At 40.3% G+C, this 24,068-nt stretch overlaps 1 protein-coding gene across 7 annotated transcripts in view; it reads right to left on the bottom strand.

Annotated features, from left to right (window-relative positions):
- RALGPS1 (Ral GEF with PH domain and SH3 binding motif 1) overlaps nucleotides 1-24,068 on the bottom strand; it is a 163,529-nt gene that overhangs the window by 103,791 nt on the left and 35,670 nt on the right. For all 7 annotated transcript variants that reach the window (XR_011559682.1, XM_070758546.1, XM_070758549.1 and 4 more), the window contains 3 exons: nucleotides 17,459-17,542; nucleotides 17,168-17,257; nucleotides 15,922-16,014 (listed from right to left, as the gene is read on the bottom strand). Coding sequence is in view for 6 of the 7 variants with exons in the window: in XM_070758546.1 (XP_070614647.1) it covers nucleotides 15,922-16,014; nucleotides 17,168-17,257; nucleotides 17,459-17,542 (267 nt within the window). In the remaining variant the exon portion in view is untranslated. The remainder of the gene's footprint in view (nucleotides 1-15,921; nucleotides 16,015-17,167; nucleotides 17,258-17,458; nucleotides 17,543-24,068) is intronic.

Genomic DNA, 24,068 nt, shown 5'->3' with positions numbered 1-24,068 from the left:
GTCACTGGGATTCGTGCGGCAGAAGGCAGGCCCGGAGATATTCTGGTCCAATGCCATGACGGGCTTTATAGGTCATAACCAACACTTTGAATTGTGACCGGAAACTGATCTGCAACCAATGAAGACTGCGGAGTGTTGGTGTGACATGGGCATACTTGGGAAAGCCCATGATAGCTCTCGCAGCTGCATTCTGCACGATCTGAAGTTTCCGAACACTTTTCAAAGGTAGCCCCATGTAGAGAGCATTACAGTAGTCGAACCTCGAGGTGATGAGGGCATGAGTGACTGTGAGCAGTGAGTCCCGGTCCAGATAGGGCCGCAACTGGCGCACCAGGTGAACCTGGGCAAACGCCCCCCTTGCCACAGCTGAAAGATGTTTCTCTAATGTGAGCTGTGGATCGAGGAGGATGCCCAATAATTCACCCCCCCCAGGGTGATGGATGGAGAGATGGAATTGTCCTTGGGAGGCAAAACCCACAGCCACTCCATCTTATTAGGGTTGAGTTTGAGTCAAAGGTAGCCCCATGTAGAGAGCATTACAGTAGTCCGTAATACGTCCCCCCCCCCTTCACTGGTATAGAGTCTCTTGCTTGAGCTGGACTAGAGGATCTTCTGAGGCCCCTTCCAACGCATTCTGTCATTCTGTAACTCTGCCAAGCTAAGCGCGGTTTCCAGCCATGGAGGTGCTGCTCTAATTCATGACTTGCGTGGTTGACGTCATTCCTTCCCGCCACAAGCCAGCTCTTCATTTCCCTGATGAAATCTAAACGCCTTCCAAACGCTTGTAAGAAACCCGACGGAAAATGTTAAACGATCCGTCGTGCCGAAGATGCTATTAGCCCTTTATTTCTCTATAATTAAGGCCAATCCGTTCACTGGGTTCCAGATGTGAAGGAAAGAGTTCCCATCTTATTATCTTTGGAAAGTTTATCCCTTTAGGATTTTTTTTTTTTTTTTAAAAACCACCCCATCCTCGTATCATAAGAATGGAATGTTTTTCGATGATGCACAGTTAAACCAAGACAACACTCCCCCCCCTCCACTAAATAAAAGCTGTTATCAAATATAAATTTGGCTGGATCGCCAACAAATTGTAGCTTGAACAGTTCAGAGATCTTGGATTTGTAAGGCCAGTTCTCCTCCAAATAAGTGCGCATGAGGAGGCACGAGAGGGACATCAGCGTACATATCTGTTCTGTCCCAGCGATGAGCCCCCCAAGAATTAGGCCCCCCACATACTCATTTTGCAAGATTTAAGCATGTGATTCTAATATTCTCCAGGTCCAGTCAGCTAGACAATGTCTCCTGGAGGGACCTAGGGGAAGAGCCTTCTTCGTGGTGGCCCCAGCCCTTTGGAATCAGCTCCCTCTAGAGACTCATACTGCCCCCACCCTCCCCGCCATTTCGCAAGAGTTTAAAGACCCATCTCTGCTGATAGGCTTGGGGACGCTAAGATTAACACCTAGCCCAGGTGATGAATGAATTTGTGTTTGATTGGTATGAACGATTGGCATTTTTAGTAATTGTGGTTTTAGTATGTTTTAAATTTAGATTTCTACCTTATAGTATATTATTTTGTTGTGAGCCGCCATGAGTCTGAGGAATACGGCAGCAGAGTTTTCGGAGAGGGGCGGCATACAAATCCAAATAATAAATAAATAATAATAAATAAATAGAAGTCTAATTAATATCCCACCATTCATATAATTTATTCCATATTTTATGGTGGGATTTTAAAAATAACATTACAAGTTAAAGTAACAAGAATTTAGTATTTTTTGGAACCTATAGTTTTGAAATTTTATAAGTTAGAGTTTAATAGTTTAAAAATGTTTATAGTAGAGTAAACTTAGATATGCTATTCACTATATTATATATTTTTTAAAAGAAGCAACTTACAGACAAAGTAATTAAATTAACATATTGAGTCAAATTTAATAAATGCTTGATATAAATGTATGCTATTTTTCTATTGATCTGATTATAGTTAGGTTTTTATTTTTTGTAGTAGTTAGACTTCTAAGGTAAGCAGAGCAATGGCAGCTCCTTGAATGTTCAATGTTGTATGTCTTTGTCTTTTTAAGAAAAATTCAATAAAAATATTTTTTTTTAAAAAAGAAGTCTAATTAATAATAAACAAATAAATTTTAGGAGCAGGGAGGTTTGGATTTAGAAATCCAGCAACAAAGCAAGAAATTGCCAGGCATGTCGTCAAGCATGGGGGAACTGAGATATTCTTTCCCCCTAGGCCTTTACAATTCATGCATGGTATGTTTGTATGGATGGATGTTTGGTTTTACAATAAGGGTTTTTTCAGTTGTTTTAGTATTGGATTTACATGCTGTTTTTTATTACTGTTGTTAGCCGCCCCGAGTCTACGGAGAGGGGCGGCATACAAATCCAATCAATCAATCAATCAATCAATCAATCAAATAAATAAATCAAATAAATAAATAAATAAATTAAATAAATAAATTAAATAAATTAAATAAATTAAATAAATAAATAAATAAATAAAATTAAATAAATTAAATAAGTTAAATAAATAAATAAATAAACAAATAAATAAATAAAATAAATAAATAAAATAAATAAAATAAATAAAATAATTAAATTAAATAAAATAAATAAAATAAATAAAATAATTAAATTAAATTAAATTAAATTAAATTAAATTAAATTAAATTAAATAAATAAATAAAGATAAAATAAAATAAAATAAGTCTGTTTGGTGTCACCTGCTAATTAGAGTCCAAAGCAGAAACCAAAACTCACAGATATTTTCTTTCTTCACACAGCTCTCATTAACTGACTCACTCTGAGTTGCCAGGAAGCCCAACTCCCCAGTTCGTAATTCATCATTGAAATAATAATATCCCAAGAGAGAAATCCGAGCAGACATCTGGGACATAAAGAAAGATGACTTCCGCGCCGAAGCGTCACATGTCTCAACCTTAAATAGCCTAAGGGCGTGGCCTGTGGCTCTAGAGATCTATTCATGCAGAGAGCTCCTCTTGCTTAGCCACTCAGAGAGGGTCCGCAACTTGGGCGTCCTCCTCGATCCACAGCTCACATTAGAGAAACATCTTTTGGCTGTGGTGAGGGGGGGCGTTTGCCCAGGTTTGCCTGGTGCACCAGTTGTGGCCCTATTTGGACCGGGCGTCACTGCTCACAGTCACTCATGCCCTCATCACCTCGAGGCTCGACTACTGCAATGCTCTCTACATGGGGCTACCTTTGAAGAGTGTTCGGAAACTTCAGATCGTGCAGAATGCAGCTGCGAGAGCTATCATGGGCTTTCCTAAATACGCCCATGTCACACCAACACTCCGCAGTCTGCATTGGTTGCCGATCAGTTTCCGGTCACAATTCAAAGTGTTGGTTATGACCTATAAAGCCCTTCATGGCACCGGACCAGACTACCTCAGGGACTGCCTTTTGCTGCACGAATCCCAGCGACCAGTTACAATTTTAACAGCGACAGAGTGGATCTTCTCCCGGTCCCGTCAACTAAACAATGTTGCCTGGTGGGACCCAGGGGAAGAGCCTTCTCTGTGGTGGCCCCAACCCTCTGGAACCAACTCCCCCCAGAGATTAGAATTGCTCCCACCCTCCTTGCCTTTCGTAAGCTTCTTAAACCCCACCTCTGCCGCCAGGCATGGGGGAATTGAGATACTCTTTCCCCTTAGGCCTTTACAATTTTATGCATGGTATGTATGTATGTATGTATGTATGTATGTATGTATGTATGTATGTATGTATGGCTTTACAATAGGGCTTTTTAACTGTTTATATTGGATTGTCATATGCTGTTTACTACTGTTGTTAGCCGCCCCGAGTCTACGGAGAGGGGCGGCATACAAATCCAATCCAATCAAATCAAATCATTCGTGCCTTCTGGCAACCCTGCGTACCCTAGCATAAAGAACAGGCTTGTCCTCTTCTCCTGAATCACTCATGTGCACCTCGAGAGGTGCAGAAGACCCTGGTTGGCTTTCAGCCTCTGACACCACATCCTCTCCGACCTCCTCACTATCAGACCCGGGTGCCAGATACACAGGCCTAGGCGACCAGGCCACAATCGTCTCTCGATCCTCGGAATCTATGACTAGCTACAGGGGACGCGGGCGGGACATATCACACCTGGATTTGGCCAGTTCTCACAAAAGGGCAACCAGCACTTTTTAAAAGAAGCTTAAAAATAAGTGAGGCAGGAAAGACACATAAATACCAAACATCTAGAAACACAACCATGTTAAACCATCTTCTTCTTTTTTTACAATTTTTCTCTCCAAAATAACATTCGTGCAACGTATGAGGGGAAACAGGGTTAATACGACTGAGAAATGATGTCCAGTTATAACCATCATTGGGTTGTTTTGTTTTTCAGAGCTCTTGAAAGTTAAAAGTCAATTTTCCAGACAAAACCACTTCCCAGAGTTTTATGTTTTATAGACGCCATGAGAGAGGCATCTGTCTTTTGTAATGTTGCAACAACGTCTAATAATAGGAATTTTAACTCGGTGGCTTGATGTCCCATCAATTTTATTTCTGCTAGAAAAATGTTTTGCAACGGCGACTGGCCGCAGCTAAAAACAGAATCAATTTATAACGTTGCATTAATTTGCATACATTTGGGGGGGGAATGTTCAGGGAACCAATAACAGCGTACATTTTGAACAATGTTAGGAAAATTATCCTTTTTGGAAATATATATATAATAATTCCAAAAATGAATACCGTATTTTTGGGAATATAAGGCGTATTGGAGTATAAGATGGACCTCAGTTTTGGGGGAGGAAAATAGGGGGGGGGGAATCTGCCTACCAGGTATTCATCTGGCTAGTCCTAAATCTGGTCGGCTTCAACACATTATTTTATCCCCTGGTTAGGGCTGGAAAAAACATTCTTCGGAGGGAGTAGCAATGACAAAAAGCCCGCAAAGACTTAGGACTGGAAAAAAAAACATTCTTCGGAGGGAGTAGCAATGACAAAAAGCCCGCAAAGACTTAGGACTGGAAAAAAAAACATTCTTCAGAGGGAGTAGCAATGGCAAAAAGCCTGCAAAGACTTAGGGCTGGAAAAAAAACATTCTTCAGAGGGAGTAGCAATGACAAAAAGCCTGCAAAGACTTAGGACTGGAAAAAAAACATTCTTCAGAGGGAGTAGCAATGGCAAAAAGCCTGCAAAGACTTAGGGCTGGAAAAAAACATTCTTCGGAGGGAGTAGCAATGGCAAAAAGCCTGCAAAGACTTAGGGCTGGGAAAAAACCATTCTTCAGAGGGAGCAGCAATGACAAAAAGCCTGCAAAGACTTAGGGCTGGAAAAAAAACATTCTTCGGAGGGAGCAGCAATGACAAAAAGCCTGCAAAGACTTAGGGCTCAAAAAAAACATTCTTTGGAGGGAATAGCAATGACAAAAAGCCTGCAAAGACTTAGGGCTCGAAAAAAACATTCTTCGGAGGGAGTAGCAATGACAAAAGGCCTGCAAAGATTTAAGGCTGGGAAAAAAACATTATTGAGAGGGAGTAGCAATGACAAAAAGCCCGCAAAGACTTAGGACTGGGAAAAAAACATTCTTCGGAGGGAGTAGCAATGACAAAAAGCCTGCAAAGACTTAGGGCTGGGGAAAAAACATTCTTCGGAGGGAGTAGCAATGACAAAAAGCCTGCAAAGACTTAGGGCTGGAAAAAAAACATTCTTCGAAGGGAGTAACAATGACAAAAAGCCTGCAAAGACTTAGGGCTCAAAAAAAACATTCTTCGGAGGGAGTAGCAATGACAAAAAGCCTGCAAAGACTTAGGGCTCGAAAAAAAACATTCTTCGGAGGGAGTAGCAATGACAAAAGGCCTACAAGGACTTAGGGCTTGAAAAAAAACATTCTTCGGAGGGAGTAGCAATGACAAAAGGCCTACAAGGACTTAGGGCTGGGAAAAAACATTCTTCGGAGGGAGTAGCAATGGCAAAAAGCCTGCAAAGACTTAGGGCTGGAAAAAAAACATTCTTCGGAGGGAGTAGCAATGGCAAAAAGCCTGCAAAGACTTAGGGCTGGAAAAAAAACATTCTTCGGAGGGAGTAGCAATGACAAAAAGCCTGCAAAGACTTAGGGCTCGAAAAAAAACATTCTTCGGAGGGAGTAGCAATGACAAAAGGCCTACAAGGACTTAGGGCTGGAAAAAAAACATTCTTCGGAGGGAGCAGCAATGACAAAAAGCCTGCAAAGACTTAGGGCTCGAAAACAAACATTCTTCGGAGGGAGTAGCAATGACAAAAAGCCTGCAAAGACTTAGGACTGGGAAAAAAAACATTCTTCGGAGGGAGTAGCAATGACAAAAAGCCTGCAAAGACTTAGGGCTCGAAAAAAAACATTCTTCGGAGGGAGTAGCAATGACAAAAGGCCTACAAGGACTTAGGGCTGGGAAAAAACATTCTTCGGAGGGAGTAGCAATGGCAAAAAGCCTGCAAAGACTTAGGGCTGGAAAAAAAACATTCTTCGGAGGGAGTAGCAATGGCAAAAAGCCTGCAAAGACTTAGGGCTGGAAAAAAACATTCTTCAGAGGGAGCAGCAATGACAAAAAGCCTGCAAAGACTTAGGGCTGGAAAAAAAACATTCTTCGGAGGGAGCAGCAATGACAAAAAGCCTGCAAAGACTTAGGGCTCGGAAAAAAACATTCTTCGGAGGGAGTAGCAATGACAAAAGGCCTGCAAAGACTTAGGGCTGGAAAAAAAACATTCTTCGGAGGGAGCAGCAATGACAAAAAGCCTGCAAAGACTTAGGGCTCGGAAAAAAACATTCTTCGGAGGGAGCAGCAATGACAAAAAGCCTGCAAAGACTTAGGGCTCGAAAAAAACATTCTTCGGAGGGAGTAGCAATGACAAAAGGCCTGCAAAGATTTAAGGCTGGGAAAAAAACATTATTGAGAGGGAGTAGCAATGACAAAAAGCCCGCAAAGACTTAGGACTGGGAAAAAAACATTCTTCGGAGGGAGTAGCAATGACAAAAAGCCTGCAAAGACTTAGGGCTGGGGAAAAAACATTCTTCGGAGGGAGTAGCAATGACAAAAAGCCTGCAAAGACTTAGGGCTGGAAAAAAAACATTCTTCGAAGGGAGTAACAATGACAAAAAGCCTGCAAAGACTTAGGGCTCAAAAAAAACATTCTTCGGAGGGAGTAGCAATGACAAAAAGCCTGCAAAGACTTAGGGCTCTAAAAAAAACATTCTTCGGAGGGAGTAGCAATGACAAAAGGCCTACAAGGACTTAGGGCTTGAAAAAAAACATTCTTCGGAGGGAGTAGCAATGACAAAAGGCCTACAAGGACTTAGGGCTGGGAAAAAACATTCTTCGGAGGGAGTAGCAATGGCAAAAAGCCTGCAAAGACTTAGGGCTGGAAAAAAAACATTCTTCGGAGGGAGTAGCAATGGCAAAAAGCCTGCAAAGACTTAGGGCTGGAAAAAAAACATTCTTCGGAGGGAGTAGCAATGACAAAAAGCCTGCAAAGACTTAGGGCTCGAAAAAAAACATTCTTCGGAGGGAGTAGCAATGACAAAAGGCCTACAAGGACTTAGGGCTGGAAAAAAAACATTCTTCGGAGGGAGCAGCAATGACAAAAAGCCTGCAAAGACTTAGGGCTCGAAAACAAACATTCTTCGGAGGGAGTAGCAATGACAAAAAGCCTGCAAAGACTTAGGACTGGGAAAAAAAACATTCTTCGGAGGGAGTAGCAATGACAAAAAGCCTGCAAAGACTTAGGGCTCGAAAAAAAACATTCTTCGGAGGGAGTAGCAATGACAAAAGGCCTACAAGGACTTAGGGCTGGGAAAAAACATTCTTCGGAGGGAGTAGCAATGGCAAAAAGCCTGCAAAGACTTAGGGCTGGAAAAAAAACATTCTTCGGAGGGAGTAGCAATGGCAAAAAGCCTGCAAAGACTTAGGGCTGGAAAAAAACATTCTTCAGAGGGAGCAGCAATGACAAAAAGCCTGCAAAGACTTAGGGCTGAAAAAAAAACATTCTTCGGAGGGAGCAGCAATGACAAAAAGCCTGCAAAGACTTAGGGCTCGGAAAAAAACATTCTTCGGAGGGAGTAGCAATGACAAAAGGCCTGCAAAGACTTAGGATTGGGGAAAAAACATTCTTTTTAAAAAATGCAATTAACAGGATGAGATTTGCAGAAACGTTAAATTCACAGATGCAGAAGTAAAATCCATCGCAGTAAAAACTGGATGATTCCGTTCCAAAACCTCTTAAAGTTTCAAAAACTCCCACTGCAGACTCCCTAAACGTATTTTTTTTATTTACTGTTTTGGGACAATATTTCTTAGAATTGAAAAGAGGGAGAGAGAAAAATAACCCAACACTGCAGTTTCAGTATGGAGACTTTTGTTCTAATCTATCATTTTCCTGTCCCGAGGAAATATAAAATGTGCATAAATGATCAACCAGCTCCGAATAGCTCCCAAATTCCCTCTTTACACACCCCCTTTCCTGGCCCAGCAGCAAATCAAACACACTTTAGCATCCTGTGTGTTTAATAATCAGGCCAGAAATGTATTAACAAAGGAGATCAGGGCAGCAAAAACTAAGGAATCAGTTCTCAACAAATGAACCAGCAAACAGGTGGAAAACTCCTAAAAACATCACCGATTACGGCAAATCACCTTTCCGACCTGAAGGAAGTCGGCAACTGGCAGGTGACCAGAATGTGTTCTAAAGGAAACTACAGCCACCTATCTCCACAACCTCCATCCCAGATACCAACAACAGCCAAATCTTCTACAACTGAATCCATCCCTTTGGGTTCACAACTCCTGTTGATCACAGAAAAGGAAGTGCAAAATCTATTTCACAGACAGAAGCCTGGAGAAGCACCAAGGCCAGACAAGATAACTCCTTCTTGCTTAAAAGTATGTGCTCACCAATTGGCCTCCATCTTCACCCAAATCTTCAACAATTCGCTGGAGATGTGCTATATTCCTTCTTGCGTCAAACACTCCACTATCATCCCAGTGCCGAAGAAGCCCTCCATCAAGGAACTGAATGACTACAGACCAGTTGATCTAACATCTGTAGTTATGAAAACCTTTGAAAGGCTAGGTAGTTGTCCTACTTAAAAACCATCACGGATCCAACTGTTAGACCCCGTGCAATTTGCATACTGAGCAAATAGATCGACGGATGATGCTGTTAATATAGCTCTGCACTACATCCTACAACATCTTGAATCACCAATGACCTACGCTAGGGTCCTCTTTGTAGACTTTAGTTCAGCATTCAATACCATCATACTGGACATTCTTCTAACTAAACTAAATCAGCTAGGGTACCTAGACACACTTGTAAGTGGATCACAAGCTTCCTAAAAGCATTTAAACTTAATATTAACCGCTCCAAACTTGACTGTAAAAAATATGACTTCAGTAACCGAGTTGTCGAAGCGTGGAACTCATTACCGGACTCCATAGTGTCATCCCCAAACCCCCAACACCTTACCCTTAGATTATCTACGGTTGACCTATCCAGATTCCTAAGAGGTCAGTAAGGGGCGAGTACAAGTGCACTAGAGTGCCTTCCATCCCCTGTCCTATTGCTCTCCTATATCTCCTATACCTTTCTTCTATTCCTATATCTCTTCTTCTATTCTTTCATTGATATGTTCTATTACTATACCTTCTTTTCTATTCTTTCTTAGATATATTTTACTATGGGTATCTCCTCTATAACCTTCATCATGTATTTTACTATGTGTATATAGATATATACCCACTAAAACCCTCATTGTGTATTGGACAAAATAAATAAATAAATAAATAAATAAATAAATAAATAAATAAATAAATAAATAAAAATAAAATAATAAAATAAAATAAAATAAAATAAAATAACAGACAGGAAGCAGCAGGTAAAGCTAGGCAAAATTACATCAGATACCTGTACATTTAACACAGGCCCTCCCCAAGGCTGTGTTCTCTCACCACTTCTCTCTTTATACCACTGACTGCATCTCAAATGTTCCAAGTGTTAAAACTTCTGAAGTCTGCAGATGATACAACAGTGATCGGTCTCATTCGAGACAATGATGAAACCACATACAAGACGGGAGGTTGAAAAACTAGCTTTGTGGTACGACCAGAACAATCTGGAACTGAACACACTCAAAACCGTAGAAATGGTGGTAGACTTTAGGAGAAACCCTCCTATTCTACCACCTCTCACAATACTAGACAACACAGTATCAACAATAGAGACCTTCAAATTTCTAGATTCTATCATATCTCAAGACCTAAAATAGACACCTTCGGTTCTGCAACTCAACAAGAACCAGAACTCCAGAGGAGAATCAAAACTGCAGAAAAACCAATTCCTGCAACCTGCCTTCCATGGAGGACCTGCATACTGCACGACTCAAAAAGAGGCCCATGAAAATATTTACGGACCCCTCGCATCCTGGACATAAACTGTTTCAATTCCTACCCTCAAAATGACACTATAGAGCACTGCATACCAAGACAACTAGATACAAGAACAGTTTTTTTCCCTGAACGCCATCACTCTGCTGAACAAATAACTCCCTCGCCACTGTCAAACTATTCTCTAAGGTTGCATTACTATTACAATGGAAACAGGGAAAACTGCCTCTTCCATTGTGTATCGTAAGTCCGCGGAGAGGGGCGGCATACAAATCCAATTAATAAATAAATTATTTGTGCAATGGATTTTAATGTTCCCGTCCCATTTATTAAATAAACACATAAGTCGTCATTAGCCAGGACCCAAGGAGTTACATGATTCAACCTGTATTCTAAATGGAGTCTTGAAGTCGTACTTGTCAACACAACCACATTTCTCCCACGTTATAAAGGGTGTGGTTGCTGATTCAAAGAGAATATTGTGGGTGTGTACAGCCTCTTTTGGTAGTGATTCCCTAGAATAATAATGGATAGAAAATGAGAGGCTAAGAGCAAGCTTATTCTCCCCACTAAACCGATGCCAAACTTTTCATCTTATAAAAGACATGGCCTTCAACTAGTCCTCAGCTATAACAGTTCGTTTAGTGACGGCTCAAAATTCTTGAAAGCCTCCAGGGATGAAGGTCCCACAACTTCCAAAGGCAACTTCTGTTCTATTAGTTGATTGTTCTCGCTGTCAGAAAATTCCTCCTCATTTCCAGGTCCAATCTCTACTTGATCAGGTTTAGAATTGATTTTAAATTATATTAGATTTCTTATGCATTGTATTTTTGTCTGTGGAGAAGGGCAGCATAGAAATCAATCAATCAATCAATCAAATAAATGAGTGAGTGAATAAGTAAGTAAGTAAGTAAGTAAGTAAGTAAGTAAGTAAGTAAGTAAGTAAGTAAGTAAATTACCACTATCCATCCTGTGATTGATTGATTGATTGATTGATTATTTATTTATTTATTTACTTACTTACTTACTTACTTACTTACTTACTTACTTACTTACTTACTTACTTACTTACGGTACTTACTTACTTACTTATTTATTAGATTTGTATGCCGCCCCTCTCCGCAGACTTGGGGCAGCTCACAACACAATAAAACAGTTCATGACAAATCTAATAATTTACAATTTAAAATAATTAAAAAACCCCATTATTAAAAAGACATACATACAAACATACCATACATAAATTATATAGGCCCGGGGGAAATATCTCAGTTCCCCCATGCCTGACGACAAAGGTGGGTTTTGAGAAGTTTACGAAAGGCAAGGAGGGTAGGGGCAGTTCTAATCTCTGGGGGGAGCTGGTTCCAGAGAGTCGGGGCCGCCACAGAGAAGGCTCTTCCCCTGGGGCCCGCCAACCGACATTGTTTAGTTGACGGGACCCGGAGAAGGCCCACTCTGTGGGACCTAATTGGTCGCTGGGATACGTGCAGCAGAAGGCAGTCTCGGAGATATTCTGGTCCGATGCCATGAAGGGCTTTATAGGTCATAACCAACACTTGGGAGTCAGAAATTAAACTACGACAATTCAGTGGGTGTTTTTAAAAAGAAAGCACTTGTAAAATATACACTGTTCAAAAAAAATAAAGGGAACACTCCAACAACAGATCTGAATGAATGAAATATTTTCACTGAATAGTTTGTTCTGTACAAAGTTGAATGTGCACAACAGCATGGCGAATTGATTGTCAATCAGTGTTGCTTCCTAAGTGGACAGTTTGATTTCACAGAAGTTTGATTGACTTGGAGTTGTATTCTGTTGTTTAAGTGTGACCTTAACAGTAGCTTTCCCCACCGCATACACGAGCAGCTACTATACAAGGAGGAGAGAAGCAACTTACGTCACGTGGCAGAGATTTAATTAAACGGCAGGAAGAAATTTTGCAAACCAAAACAGTGAATAACGTTGAGTGGAAAATGTGATTTGAACGTGGAATATGCACGCCTCGAGCAAACAGCAATTAAACCGGGAGTTCGGTTCGGTTTGTTTTCATTTCTTTACGAAATACTTAAGACCTCCTCAGCGCAGTTGGCGTCTAAGTAATTTTAGGAATCCAGCCTTTAAATCACTGCCGCTGTTTCCACCAACCGATTATAAATGTTAAAATGTAATTCTGATGGATTTGTAAACGCCACTGGGGAAGGTCTCTGACGTAGCTTCTGTTGTAACTCTCAAAACTGAAGTTTTTCTCTTTTGGAAAAACAGTTCTGGCAGTCCTTGACTTAGGACAGTTCCATTTGGTGACCGGTTTACATACATTTTCCTCCTACAGTTTGTCCTCCACTTATGACAATTCGTTTAGTGACTGTTTTACATATTATTATGACTATGATTGTGATTGTGATGACTATGATTATTATGATTATGATTATTTAGATAGATAGACAGACAGACAGACAGACAGACAGACAGACAGACAGATGATAGATAGATAGACAGACAGACAGATGATAGATAGATAGACAGACAGACAGACAGACAGACAGACAGACACGATGATAGATAGATAGATAGATAGATAGATAGATAGATAGATAGATAGATAGATAGATAGATAGATAGATAGATACATACATACATAGAATTCTTTATTGACCAAGTGTGATTGAACACACAAGGAATTTGTCATTGGTGCATACGCTCTCAGTGTACATAAAAGAAAAGATACATTTGTCAACAACCATGAAATACAACACTTAATGATTGTCATAGGGTACAAATAAGCAATCAGGAAACAATCAATATTCATATAAGTCGGAAGGATACAGTCATACAGTCCTAAAAGGGGAAGAGCCTTCTCTGTGGTGGCCCCGACCCTCTGTGGTTTCCCCCCCCCCCGAGATTCGCACTGCCCCCACCCTCCTCGCCTTCCATAAGAGTCTTAAGACTCATTTATGTCTCAGGCAGTAAAAGTCCCAGGCTGGAAGGATGTGACAAAATGGACAATACAAAATTGGTATCGATACATGGTGGATTACATTCAGTTTGAGATTATGGATAAGAGGATGAATTTGGTCAATGAAACTAAGCTGCGGGAACTGATGGGACGATGGGACAAGGTAAGGGGATATATGGTTAGTAGAATCCGAAACCAAGGTATAAAGAATAAATTGGAATTACTTTATAATATGTAAATAGATATATTGCTCTTAAATTAAAATGGTATATAGAAAATATGCTCCCATTTTGGTGGAGGGGTATGAACGATGTTTGGTGGTGGGCACTTGGAGCATTGAGCACATTGTTATATGTTTTATTATTATTATAAAAAAAAAATTAAAAATATTTTTAAAAACCCTAATTTGTGTTGCCAGGCTTGGGTCAATTAGATCTTAGGCCTCCTGGAGGAATGTTATCTATGGCTGAGGTCTGAATGTTTACGATTGATTTTGAAAATATTAGGGATTTTAGGTTAGTTATCTAGTTAATTAATTGGATCTGCCACTGTATTTTATTGTTTTTTATTATATGTTCTAAGCCGCCTGAGTCTTCGGAGAAGGGCAGCATAGAAATCCGATAAATTTATGAAGCTAAATAAATGATATATGGAAATTTTAAGGATAGTTTTATATTAAGAAATTCAAAGGATAAGGTTTTTTTATAATGAGTAACTGATTTTAAACACTATATTATATTATATTATATTGTTAAATTAGATATAAAGAAATAGATTTTAAAGAATATAATTATGTAGCATTGTAGTATTTTAAGAAATTTTAAAATATAAGCTTTTTGTGTTTAATTAATTGGCTTGAATTAGTTTAATTATTTTATTAAAATGAAAATACAAAATTGAATGTTATAGTTTAGTATTATATTGATATTAGAACTGATTTTAATTAAATGAATCATAATATCAAAATGGAAATATAGATGTAGAATATTATTAATTGTTTTTCTGTATGGATCTGACTATAGTTAGACTTTTTTTTTGTATTATTATTTATTAATCATTTATTTTATTAATCAGGTTTGTATACCGCCTCTCTCCGCAGACTCGGGGCGGCTAACAGCAACAATAATACAATGTAAACAAATCTAATATTTAAGTTAATTTAAAACCCCAATTTAGAAACCAATCATACATACTGACATACCATGCATAAATTTTATAAGCCTAGGGGGAGGGAAAGTCTCAATTCCCCCATGCCTGACGACAGAGGGGGGTTTTAAGGAGCTTCTGAAAGGCAAGGAGGGTGGGGGCAACTCTGATATCTGGGGGGAGTTGGTTCCAAAGGGTCGGGGCCGCCACAGAGAAGGCTCTTCCCCTGGGTCCTGCCAAACGACATTGTTTAGTTGACGGTACCCGGAGAAGGCCAACTCTGTGGGACCTAACTGGTTGCTGGGATTCGTGCGGCAGAAGACTTCTATGACTAGCGGAGCAATTGTAGCTCCAATTGTAGCTCCTGTGTTAGCAAAAACGTCAGAAGAGAAGGATTTAGAGGTAGTGATTTTCTGACAGTCTCAAAATGGGTGAGCAGTGTGGTCGGACAGTAGGAAAAGCAAGTAGGATGCTTGGATGCATAGCTAGAGGTATAACAAGCAGGAAGAGGGAGATTGTGATCCCCTTATATAGAGCGCTGGTGAGACCACATTTGGAATACTGTGTTCAGTTCTGGAGACCTCACCTACAAAAAGATATGGATCAAATTGAACGGGTCCAAAGACGGGCTACAAGAATGGTGGAAGGTCTTAAGCATAAAACGTATCAGGAAAGACTTCATGAACTCAATCTGTATAGTCTGGAGGACAGAAGGAAAAGGGGGGACATGATTGAAACATTTAAATATGTTAAAGGGTTAAATAAGGTTCAGAAGGGAAGTGTTTTTAATAGGAAAGTGAACACAAGAACAAGGGGACACAATCTGAAGTTAGTTGGGGGAAAGATCAAAAGCAACGTGAGAAAATATTATTTCACTGAAAGAGTAGTAGATGCTTGGAACAAACTTCCAGCAGACATGGTTGGTAAATCCACAGTAACTGAATTTAAACATGCCTGGGATAAACATATATCCATTGTAAGATAAAATACAGGAAATAGTATAAGGGCAGACTAGATGGACCATGAGGTCTTTTTCTGCCGTCGGTCTTCTATGTTTCTATGAGCTGTATTCAAGGATTGGACTGGTGAAAGTTTTGTATGCTGTGGTTAGTAGTGTGAGATTACCAGAGCAGAAGACACATAGGATTAGGTTAACAACTCTTGAAGTAGTATACTGCTCAGGAAATAGTATAAGGGCAGACTAGATGGACCATGAGGTCTTTTTCTGCCGTCAGTCTTCTATGTTTCTATGTTTAAATGTTAAATGTTGTTCGTGTTGTTTGTTTAATGAAAAATCAATAAAAAATTTATATATATAAAAAAAGAAATCTAATAAATAAATAAATGGGGGGAGATTCTAACCCAAGTGGGGAGACGGGATGCAAAAAATAAAAATAAAATTCAGAGTAACTTACGGCCCAGGTTTTGGTCAGCCTGAAAATCGGTGCACTTTGGAGAGCTGACACCACAGACATGAGAGAATGGAGGTTGTTCAGTTCTAGGAGTTTCTGAAAGGAAAATTTTAAAAAAATAAAACCAAAATCCCATCCGTTTTTTCCATATGGGTTTGGAATGCTCCAGCCCGTTCAAGAAAATAATTGCTGTTCCAGACGTTTGCTGTTCATACTGTAAATTATACAACAGTCAAAAAAAAAAAGGGTCTTTGATGCAACCCCCGCCCCCCCCCTTTAAAACGAAATGTAAAGAACAGATGTCAGGAGGCAGGGGATATGGTTACACGGTTCGTTTTGAACATTTTTCGAGAGAGTTTCACTCCCAGCTCAAAGATATTTTCACTCCCAGCTCAAAGATATTTTAGCATTCCCAGTTCTTTTTGTTTAACAAATGAAGGGCGGCCAGATTCGTGGGGCAGATGTGAGGCTAGGCCGCACTTCTCACGGATTTTAATGGTGATTTTGGGGGGGGGGGGAGGGAAGCCTGCTGTCTGCCTACTCAGCCCACCTCGCAGGAAGTTTTTGCTGTCAGGCTGCTTTGAGGTGGGAGACCAGAAAGAGAGGAATAATGAATTGTCAGGGATTGTCCGGGACTGAGAATATGGAAGCTTTTCAAGCATTTTTTGGGTTGGCTTGCCAAATGAATGAAGCAATTAATACCCTGAGCAAGGAAATCAGCTTGGATGGGCCATTGGGAAGTTTGGGTGAAGTCTGGAGACAGTCACAATTCTGTTGACCAAGTTATGAAAGAAAGAAAGAAAGAAAGGAGGGAGGGAGGAAGGAAGGAAAGGGGGAAGAAGGAAGAAAGAAAGAAAGAAAGAATGGAGGGAGGGAGGAAAGGAAGGAAGGAAGGAAGGAAGAAGAAAGAAAAAAAGAAAGAAAGAAAGAAAGAAAGGAGGGAGGAAAGGAAGGAGGGAGGAAAGGAAAAAAGAAAGAAAGAAAGGAGGGAGGGAGGAAAGGAAGGGGAAAGAAAGAAAGAAAGAAAGAAGGGAGAGAGGGAGGGAGGAAAGAAAGAAAAAGAAAGAAAGAAAGAAAGAGGAAGGGAAAGAGGAAGGGAAAGAAAGGAGCGAGGGAGGGAGGGAGGAAAGGGAGAGGGAAGGGAGAAAGAGAGATATTTGTTCCTAGCAGTATCAAAGTAGTATCAAAGGGGTGATGTCAAAAATAAATGATATTTCAACTAACAATGAATGTAACCTCCCAAACTCACCTTTGCTATTTTCACAAAGTGGCTGAGGATCTCTGCCCTTATTTTTAAGGTCTGTGCTGTTAAAATTTCTCGTACCACCCAGAAACAGACCTATAAAAGAAGAATTTCACAGGGTTAAAACTTGTTTAGGCTGATGGATCAAGACAGCATACCTGGGTTTGTCAGGAACAAATCATGCCAAACCAATCTCATATCGTTTTACAACACCGTAACTAAATCAGTAGACATCTCTGGTCACAATTCATTCCCCCGATTTTTCCCAGACGCTTCTTTACTCTAAATTCCTGTTACCTGATTAAATCTCCTTGTAAAGGCAACAACATTAGGGGCGAGGATGTGTTTTTCTTTTTTATTCCATCCGCAACTTGCAAGTTCCTAGAAAATATAACAGCATAGTATTATTATTTTTTTAATGGCTCATTTTCATCGCAACAACACAGTGTCAGAGATAACAGAAAGACCAAGAGAAATAAATAATAATATTTTTTTTAAATTATCTATCTATCTATCTATCTATCTATCTATCTATCTATCTATCTATCTATCTAATCTATCTATATCTATCTTTCTATCTTATCTATCTATCTATCTATCTATCTATCTATCTATCTATCTATCTATCTATCTATCTATCTATCTATCTATTGGATTTGTAGGCCGCCCCTCTCCGTAGACTCGGGGCGGCTAACAGCAATAACAAGACAGTGTACAATAATAATCCAATACCAAAAACGATTAAAAACCCATTAATATAAAAACCAAGCATAAATACAGACATACCATGCATAAAATTGTAAAGGCCTAGGGGGAGAAGAAATCTCAATTCCCCCATGCCTGGCGGCAGAGGTGGGTTTTAAGTAGCTTACGACAGGCAAGGAGGGTGGGGGCAATTCTAATCTCTGGGGGGAGTTGGTTCCAGAGGGCCGGGGCCGCCACAGAGAAGGCTCTTCCCCTGGGTCCCGCCAAGCGGCATTGTTTAGTTGACAGGACCCAGAGGAGACCCACTCTGTGGGACCTAACTGGTCGCTGGGATTCGTGCAGCAGAAGGCGGTCCCTGAGATAATCTGGTCCGGTGCCATAAATGCTTCAGCATTGTCCTATGGAATTTGAATGGAGATCCTAAAGGCACTTAACGTTTAGTTATACAGTAGTACCTCTAGATACGAGCTGCTCTACATGCGAGTATTTCAAGATACGAGCCACGAGGGGAGAGACATTTCTGTTCTGGTCCCGAGCTCAAATTCGGGATACGAGCCGAGCGTCCACTAGGTGGCGCAAGAATCCTTGCTTTGGGTTATCTCGGAGGGGAAAAACAACATCTAAAGTTATTTGTTCCAGATACGAGTTGCCTCGACATACAAGCTCCCTTCTGGAACGAATTATGCTCGTATCTAGGGGTACTACTGTATCTGCAACATAGACATGAGTTCTGTTTTGCCTCGGTTCCCTATTACACAATGAACAATCAGTTGTAAAGCTAATTACAGGAAGAGTACCATGTTTGCAGACCCAAGAGGCAGAGAAGAGATGGGGGTGTGGCCAGTCAAATTTGGTATTTACCGGTTCTCAGGACTACTCAAATTTTCCACTACCGGTTCTCCAGAGCTGGTCAGAAATTGCTGAAACCCACATCTGGAATGTCATTCTGAAAACAAGAGGTTTGTTCTCTACAGAACAAACTCACCTCAACCATGTTTTGCACAGGCCAAGAAACACCACTGGGAGATAGACAGCTTTATAAATCATTTCAAGAACAGAAATAAAATGCCTAATCCTTCTGGCCGGCCTTTTCTTTGAGGAAGCCAAGAATCAGCTAATTCTTCTGCCGCCGACATACAATTTACAATCCAAAGCAGCCTTCCGTTGGAAATAAGTGGGTTTTGAGGATAGATGCTGGTGCTAACACACTTTATTTATTATTTATTAATTGGAGTTTTATGCCGCTCCTCTCCGAGGACTCGGGGCAGCTTACAACATATAATAAAACAATATGAAAAATCTTAATGCAATTAATTAAATTAAGCATAACACTTATCAGGAAAGACTTTATGAACTCAATCTGTATAGTCTGGAGGACAGAAGGGAAAGGGGGGACATGATTGAAACATTTAAATATGTCAAAGGGTTAAATAAGGTTCAGGAGGGAAGTGCTTTTAATAGGAAAGTGAACACAAGAACAAGAGGGCCCAATCTGAGGTTAGTTGGGGGAAAGATCAAAAGCAACGTGAGAAAATATGATTTTACTGAAAGAGTAGCAGATGCTTGGAACAAACTTCCAGCAGACGTGGTTGGTAAATCCACAGTCACTGAATTGAAACATGCCTGGGATTAACATATATCCATCCAAAGATAAAATACAGGAAATAGTATAAGGGCAGACTAGATGGACCAGGAGGTCGTTTTCTGCCGTCAATCTTCTATGTTTCTAAATTTGAGATGTAAATCCCCTAAAACCATAAAAACATTTCATTCAATCAGCTTTCTCTCCACACTTTCATCGGCCAGGGGGAAAGAATCTAATGGTCCCAAGCCTGGTGGCATAAGTGAGTCTTCAGACTCTCGCGGAAGGCGTGGAGGGTGGGGGAGCTGATTCCAGAGGGCCGGGGCCCCCACAGAGAAGGCCCTTCCCCTAGCGACATTGTCTAGTTGACGGGACCTGGAGAAGGGCGACTCTGTGGGACATCACCGGTCGCTGGGATTGCACACCCCTTAGCAAAGCCACGGATATTTCGCTGAGCGACCTCTCTCTCTCTCTCTCTTTCTCGTTTACTGTAAGGAAAGCATCTCACGAGAAAAAAAAAAGATGTATTGCTTATATCACTCCCTGAGCTAAGCAGTTCCCTGCCACAAGGCAAGCCACTTAAATGAGATTATTTTTATTTAACCTACCGTGGTCTTTCTGTACTGTCATCCCTCGGCTTGGTAACATTTGTTATATAAACACTCACTAAACAAGACAAGGGCAATGCGAATAAATCTGCCGAGCTTTTGAACACGCCGGTGCCGAGAGCAATCATATACGTAAAACCCATTTAGCTATTTTTCACTCTATAAAGCTCCTAATGGCTTTTCCGTTACTACGGGGCGCATCTGGAGTCAGAGTGCCTTTTTTTCCAAATAGGTTTTCTTTTATTTATTTCTGAAACGGGAGATAAGGAGAAGCTGCCGACAGTTGCAGAAATTAGATTTGTAGCTCTTATTACGATGCTGTCGGGATTATAAATCCCTGGCAGGAAAATGCTTCGCTGAACACACGTTCTCTAAGAAGCTGGTAAATTTTCCTATCATAATCATCGTTATCAATTTCCTGACATTTAGAAGAATTAACCAGTGGAACAACTTGCCTCCAGAAGTTGTGAATGCTCCAACACTGGAAGTTTTTAAGAAGATGTTGGATAAGCTTTTGTTTGAAGTGGTATAAGGTCTCCTGCCGCCTAAGCAGGGGGTTGAATTAGAAGACTTCCAAGGTCCCTTCCAATTCTGTTATTCTATTCTATTCTATTCTATTCTATTCCATTCTATACCATTCTATTCCATTCTATTCTACCCCTATTTCTATTCTATTCTACCTGTTTCTATTCTACCCCTATTTCTATTTCTATTCTATTCTATTTCTATCCCCTATTTCTATTCTATTCTATTCTATTCTATTCTATTCTATTCTATTCTACCTGCTTCTATTCTACCCCTATTTCTATTTCTATTCTATTTCTATCCCCTATTTCTATTCTATTCTATTCTATCCATTTCTATTCTGCCCCTATTTCTATTTCTATTCTACCCCTATTTCTATTCTATTCTATTTCTATCCCCTAATTCTATTCTATTCTATTCTATCCTATCCCCTATTTCTATTCTATTCTATTCTATTCTACCTGTTTCTATTCTACCCCTATTTCTATTTCTATTCTATTTCTATCCCCTATTTCTATTCTATTCTATTCTACCCATTTCTATTCTGCCCCTATTTCTATTTCTATTCTACCCCTATTTCTATTCTATTCTATTTCTATCCCCTAATTCTATTCTATTCTATTCTATCCTATCCCCTATTTCTATTTCTATTCTATTCTAAGATGACCTGCAAAATCCCTTCCAACTCTGTTGATTTGTATCAAAATATACAAAATATACTGCTCAAAAAAATCAAGGGAACACTCAAAGAACACATCCTAGATCTGAATGAATGAAATAATCTCTTTGAATACTTCGTTCTGTAGAAAGTTGAATGTGCACCACAGCATGTGGAATGGATTGTCAATCAGTATTGCTTCCTAAGTGGACAGCTTGATTTCACAGAAGCTTGATTGACTTGGAGTTATATTGTGTTGTTTAAGTGTTCCCTTTATTTTTTTTCAGCAGTATATATCACTTCCTCAACATATATCCTATACTGTATATCCTATATCGGTATTACAAGAAGCCCCGCTTTACTCAATTTATGCTGATCCTTGATCACAGGGCCTGATCAAAAAGATATCCCATTTTAAACCCAACATCAAGAATGATCCTGCCTTAGATGGAAAAGAGGGAGAAAGAGGGAGGGGAGTGCAAAAAAAATGAAGGAATAACAAAGTGAGGAATAGAAATAATCGGTGCAAAGCAGGACATTGATTTAAGAATGATTGATAGAAATGCACAATTGTATATACGACTGATATATTCTAAGGCAGTGATGGCGAACCTATGGCACGGGTGCCACAGGTGGCACGTGGAGCCATACCTGCTGGCACGCGAGCTGTTGCCATAGCTCAGCTCCAACGTGTGCGCTAACCACCTGAATTTTGGCTCGCACAGAGGCTCTGGGAGGGCATTTTTGGCTTTCAGAGAGCCTCTGGGGGGGATGGGGGGTGTTTTTACCCTCTCTCTGGTCTAGGGAAGCCTTTGGAGCCTGGGGAAGGCAAAACACAAGCCTACTGGGCCCACCAGAAGTTGGGAAACAAGCCATTACCAGCAACTAGAGAGTCTCCAAGGGGTGGTGGAAGCTGTTTTCGTCCTCCCCAGGCATTGAATTATGTTCGGGTTTCTTCCCATGTAGGATTTGGAAATTTCTGCGACGTTTCGACGAGGTCCCACTCATCATCTTCAGCCTGAAGATGATGAGTGGAACCTCGTCGAAACGTCGCCAGAAATTTCCAAATCCTACACGGGAAGAAACCCGAATATACCAAGACCGTCATACCTGTACCCGTGAAAATCTACAAAAACGTATATATATATATATAAATATAAATATAAATATATATATATGTAGATTGTTCTGAGTTCGGGTTTTGCCCCATGTATGTATGTATGTATGTATGTGTGTGTGTGTGTGTGTGTGTGTGTGTATATATATATATATATATATATATATATATATATATATATATATGTCACATGTTTAAGCTGAATTTGAAAATTAAGGGAGACTAGGATAGATCTATTTCGGCCTTATTTTGGCCTCATCAGCTAGCCATACCCACTGGGACTTGAACCTGCAACCTTTGCCTTGTAAGGCAGAGAATTATCCTCTAGGCTACAATATCCAATCCCTTCAGCTCTGTACCAGGGAAGGGTTACATTTTGTGTCGAATCACCCTGGTATATTGAAGGAACATCACAGCTCCTTTTTTGCCTCTCGGCCCAACCCAGGGCCATTTCCAAGGCAGTTAATTTTATATATATTTGTTTTCGTAGATTTTCACGGGTATATGTATGTAGATTGTTCTGAGTTCAGGTTTTGCCCCGTGTAATATTTTGCATGTCTATGCGACGTTTCGGTGAAATCACATTCACCATCATCAGGTTGAAGTTGTAAGCTTCGTGCTGCTGTAAATATAGTTATATCTTATATAAATATATGTAAGAATAATCCTGCCAAAAAAGATAAAGATATCTTTTTTTTTTTTTTACTCAAAGCAAGAATTTTTAAATAGCCAGCTGGAAAAGTTAGCAACATAATAATCAGAAGTCTAATTAGTTTTGGGGACACAGGACATATGTTGCCTATTAAGAAACAGATAAACAATGATATATCAAATGTTCTGGCTACGTTGACCAGAAATCCGAAAGAAAAATAGCCCGTGTCTTTTTTTCTCAGGGAATTTTTTAAAAAATGACCCCCAAATCCCCCCAGCCTCTGTGTGTCTGCCGGTTTGTTCCTTATCTTCTGCCAAATTTTAGTTGAACGGCTTGGCCATGTGTAGTCAATCATATGGGTCCTATACGAGAAAGCCGACGTTAGGAAGCTGGAGTAAACGAATGTTTTGACAGGCGTCCAGCGCTCGCCTCGGCTACCGATGGTTCAAAAAGTGTGAGGCATCTACTTTCCGGCTCAATTCATCCCATAAGTGAAGTCAACTCCGCTGCTTTAGGCTACCTAACGGGATAAGTTTTATGCTTAAGACCTTCCACCGTTTTTCTAGCCTGTCTGTGGACCGGTTCGATTTGATCCATATCTTTTTGTAGGTGAGGTCTCCAGAACTGGACGCAGTATTCCAAATGGGGTCTCACCAGCGCTGCATACAGCGGGATCACAATCTCCCTCTTCCTGCTTGTTATACCTCTAGCAATGCAGCCAAGCATTCTACTCGCTTTCCCCTACCACCTGCCTGCACTGTTATTGTGGATTTACCAACCATGTCTGCTGGAAGTTTGTTCCAAGCATCTACTACTCTTTCAGTCAAATAATATTTTCTCATGTGGCTTCTGACCTTTCCCCCAACTAACCTCAGATTGTGCCCCCTTGTTCTTGGGTTCACTTTCCTATGAAAAACACTTCCCTCCTGAAACTTATTTAACCTTTTCACATATTGAAATGTTTCAAACATGTCCCCCTTTTCTCCTCTGTCCTCCAGACTATACAGATGGAGTTCATGAAGTCTTTCCTGATACGTTTTATGCTTAAGACCTTCCACCA

Source organism: Erythrolamprus reginae, chromosome 8 (genome assembly GCF_031021105.1).
Source record: "Erythrolamprus reginae isolate rEryReg1 chromosome 8, rEryReg1.hap1, whole genome shotgun sequence".
NCBI classification, from domain to species: domain Eukaryota; kingdom Metazoa; phylum Chordata; class Lepidosauria; order Squamata; family Dipsadidae; genus Erythrolamprus; species Erythrolamprus reginae.
Note: the sequence above shows the minus strand (reverse complement) of the source record. Positions and strands in the feature narration are given on the sequence as shown.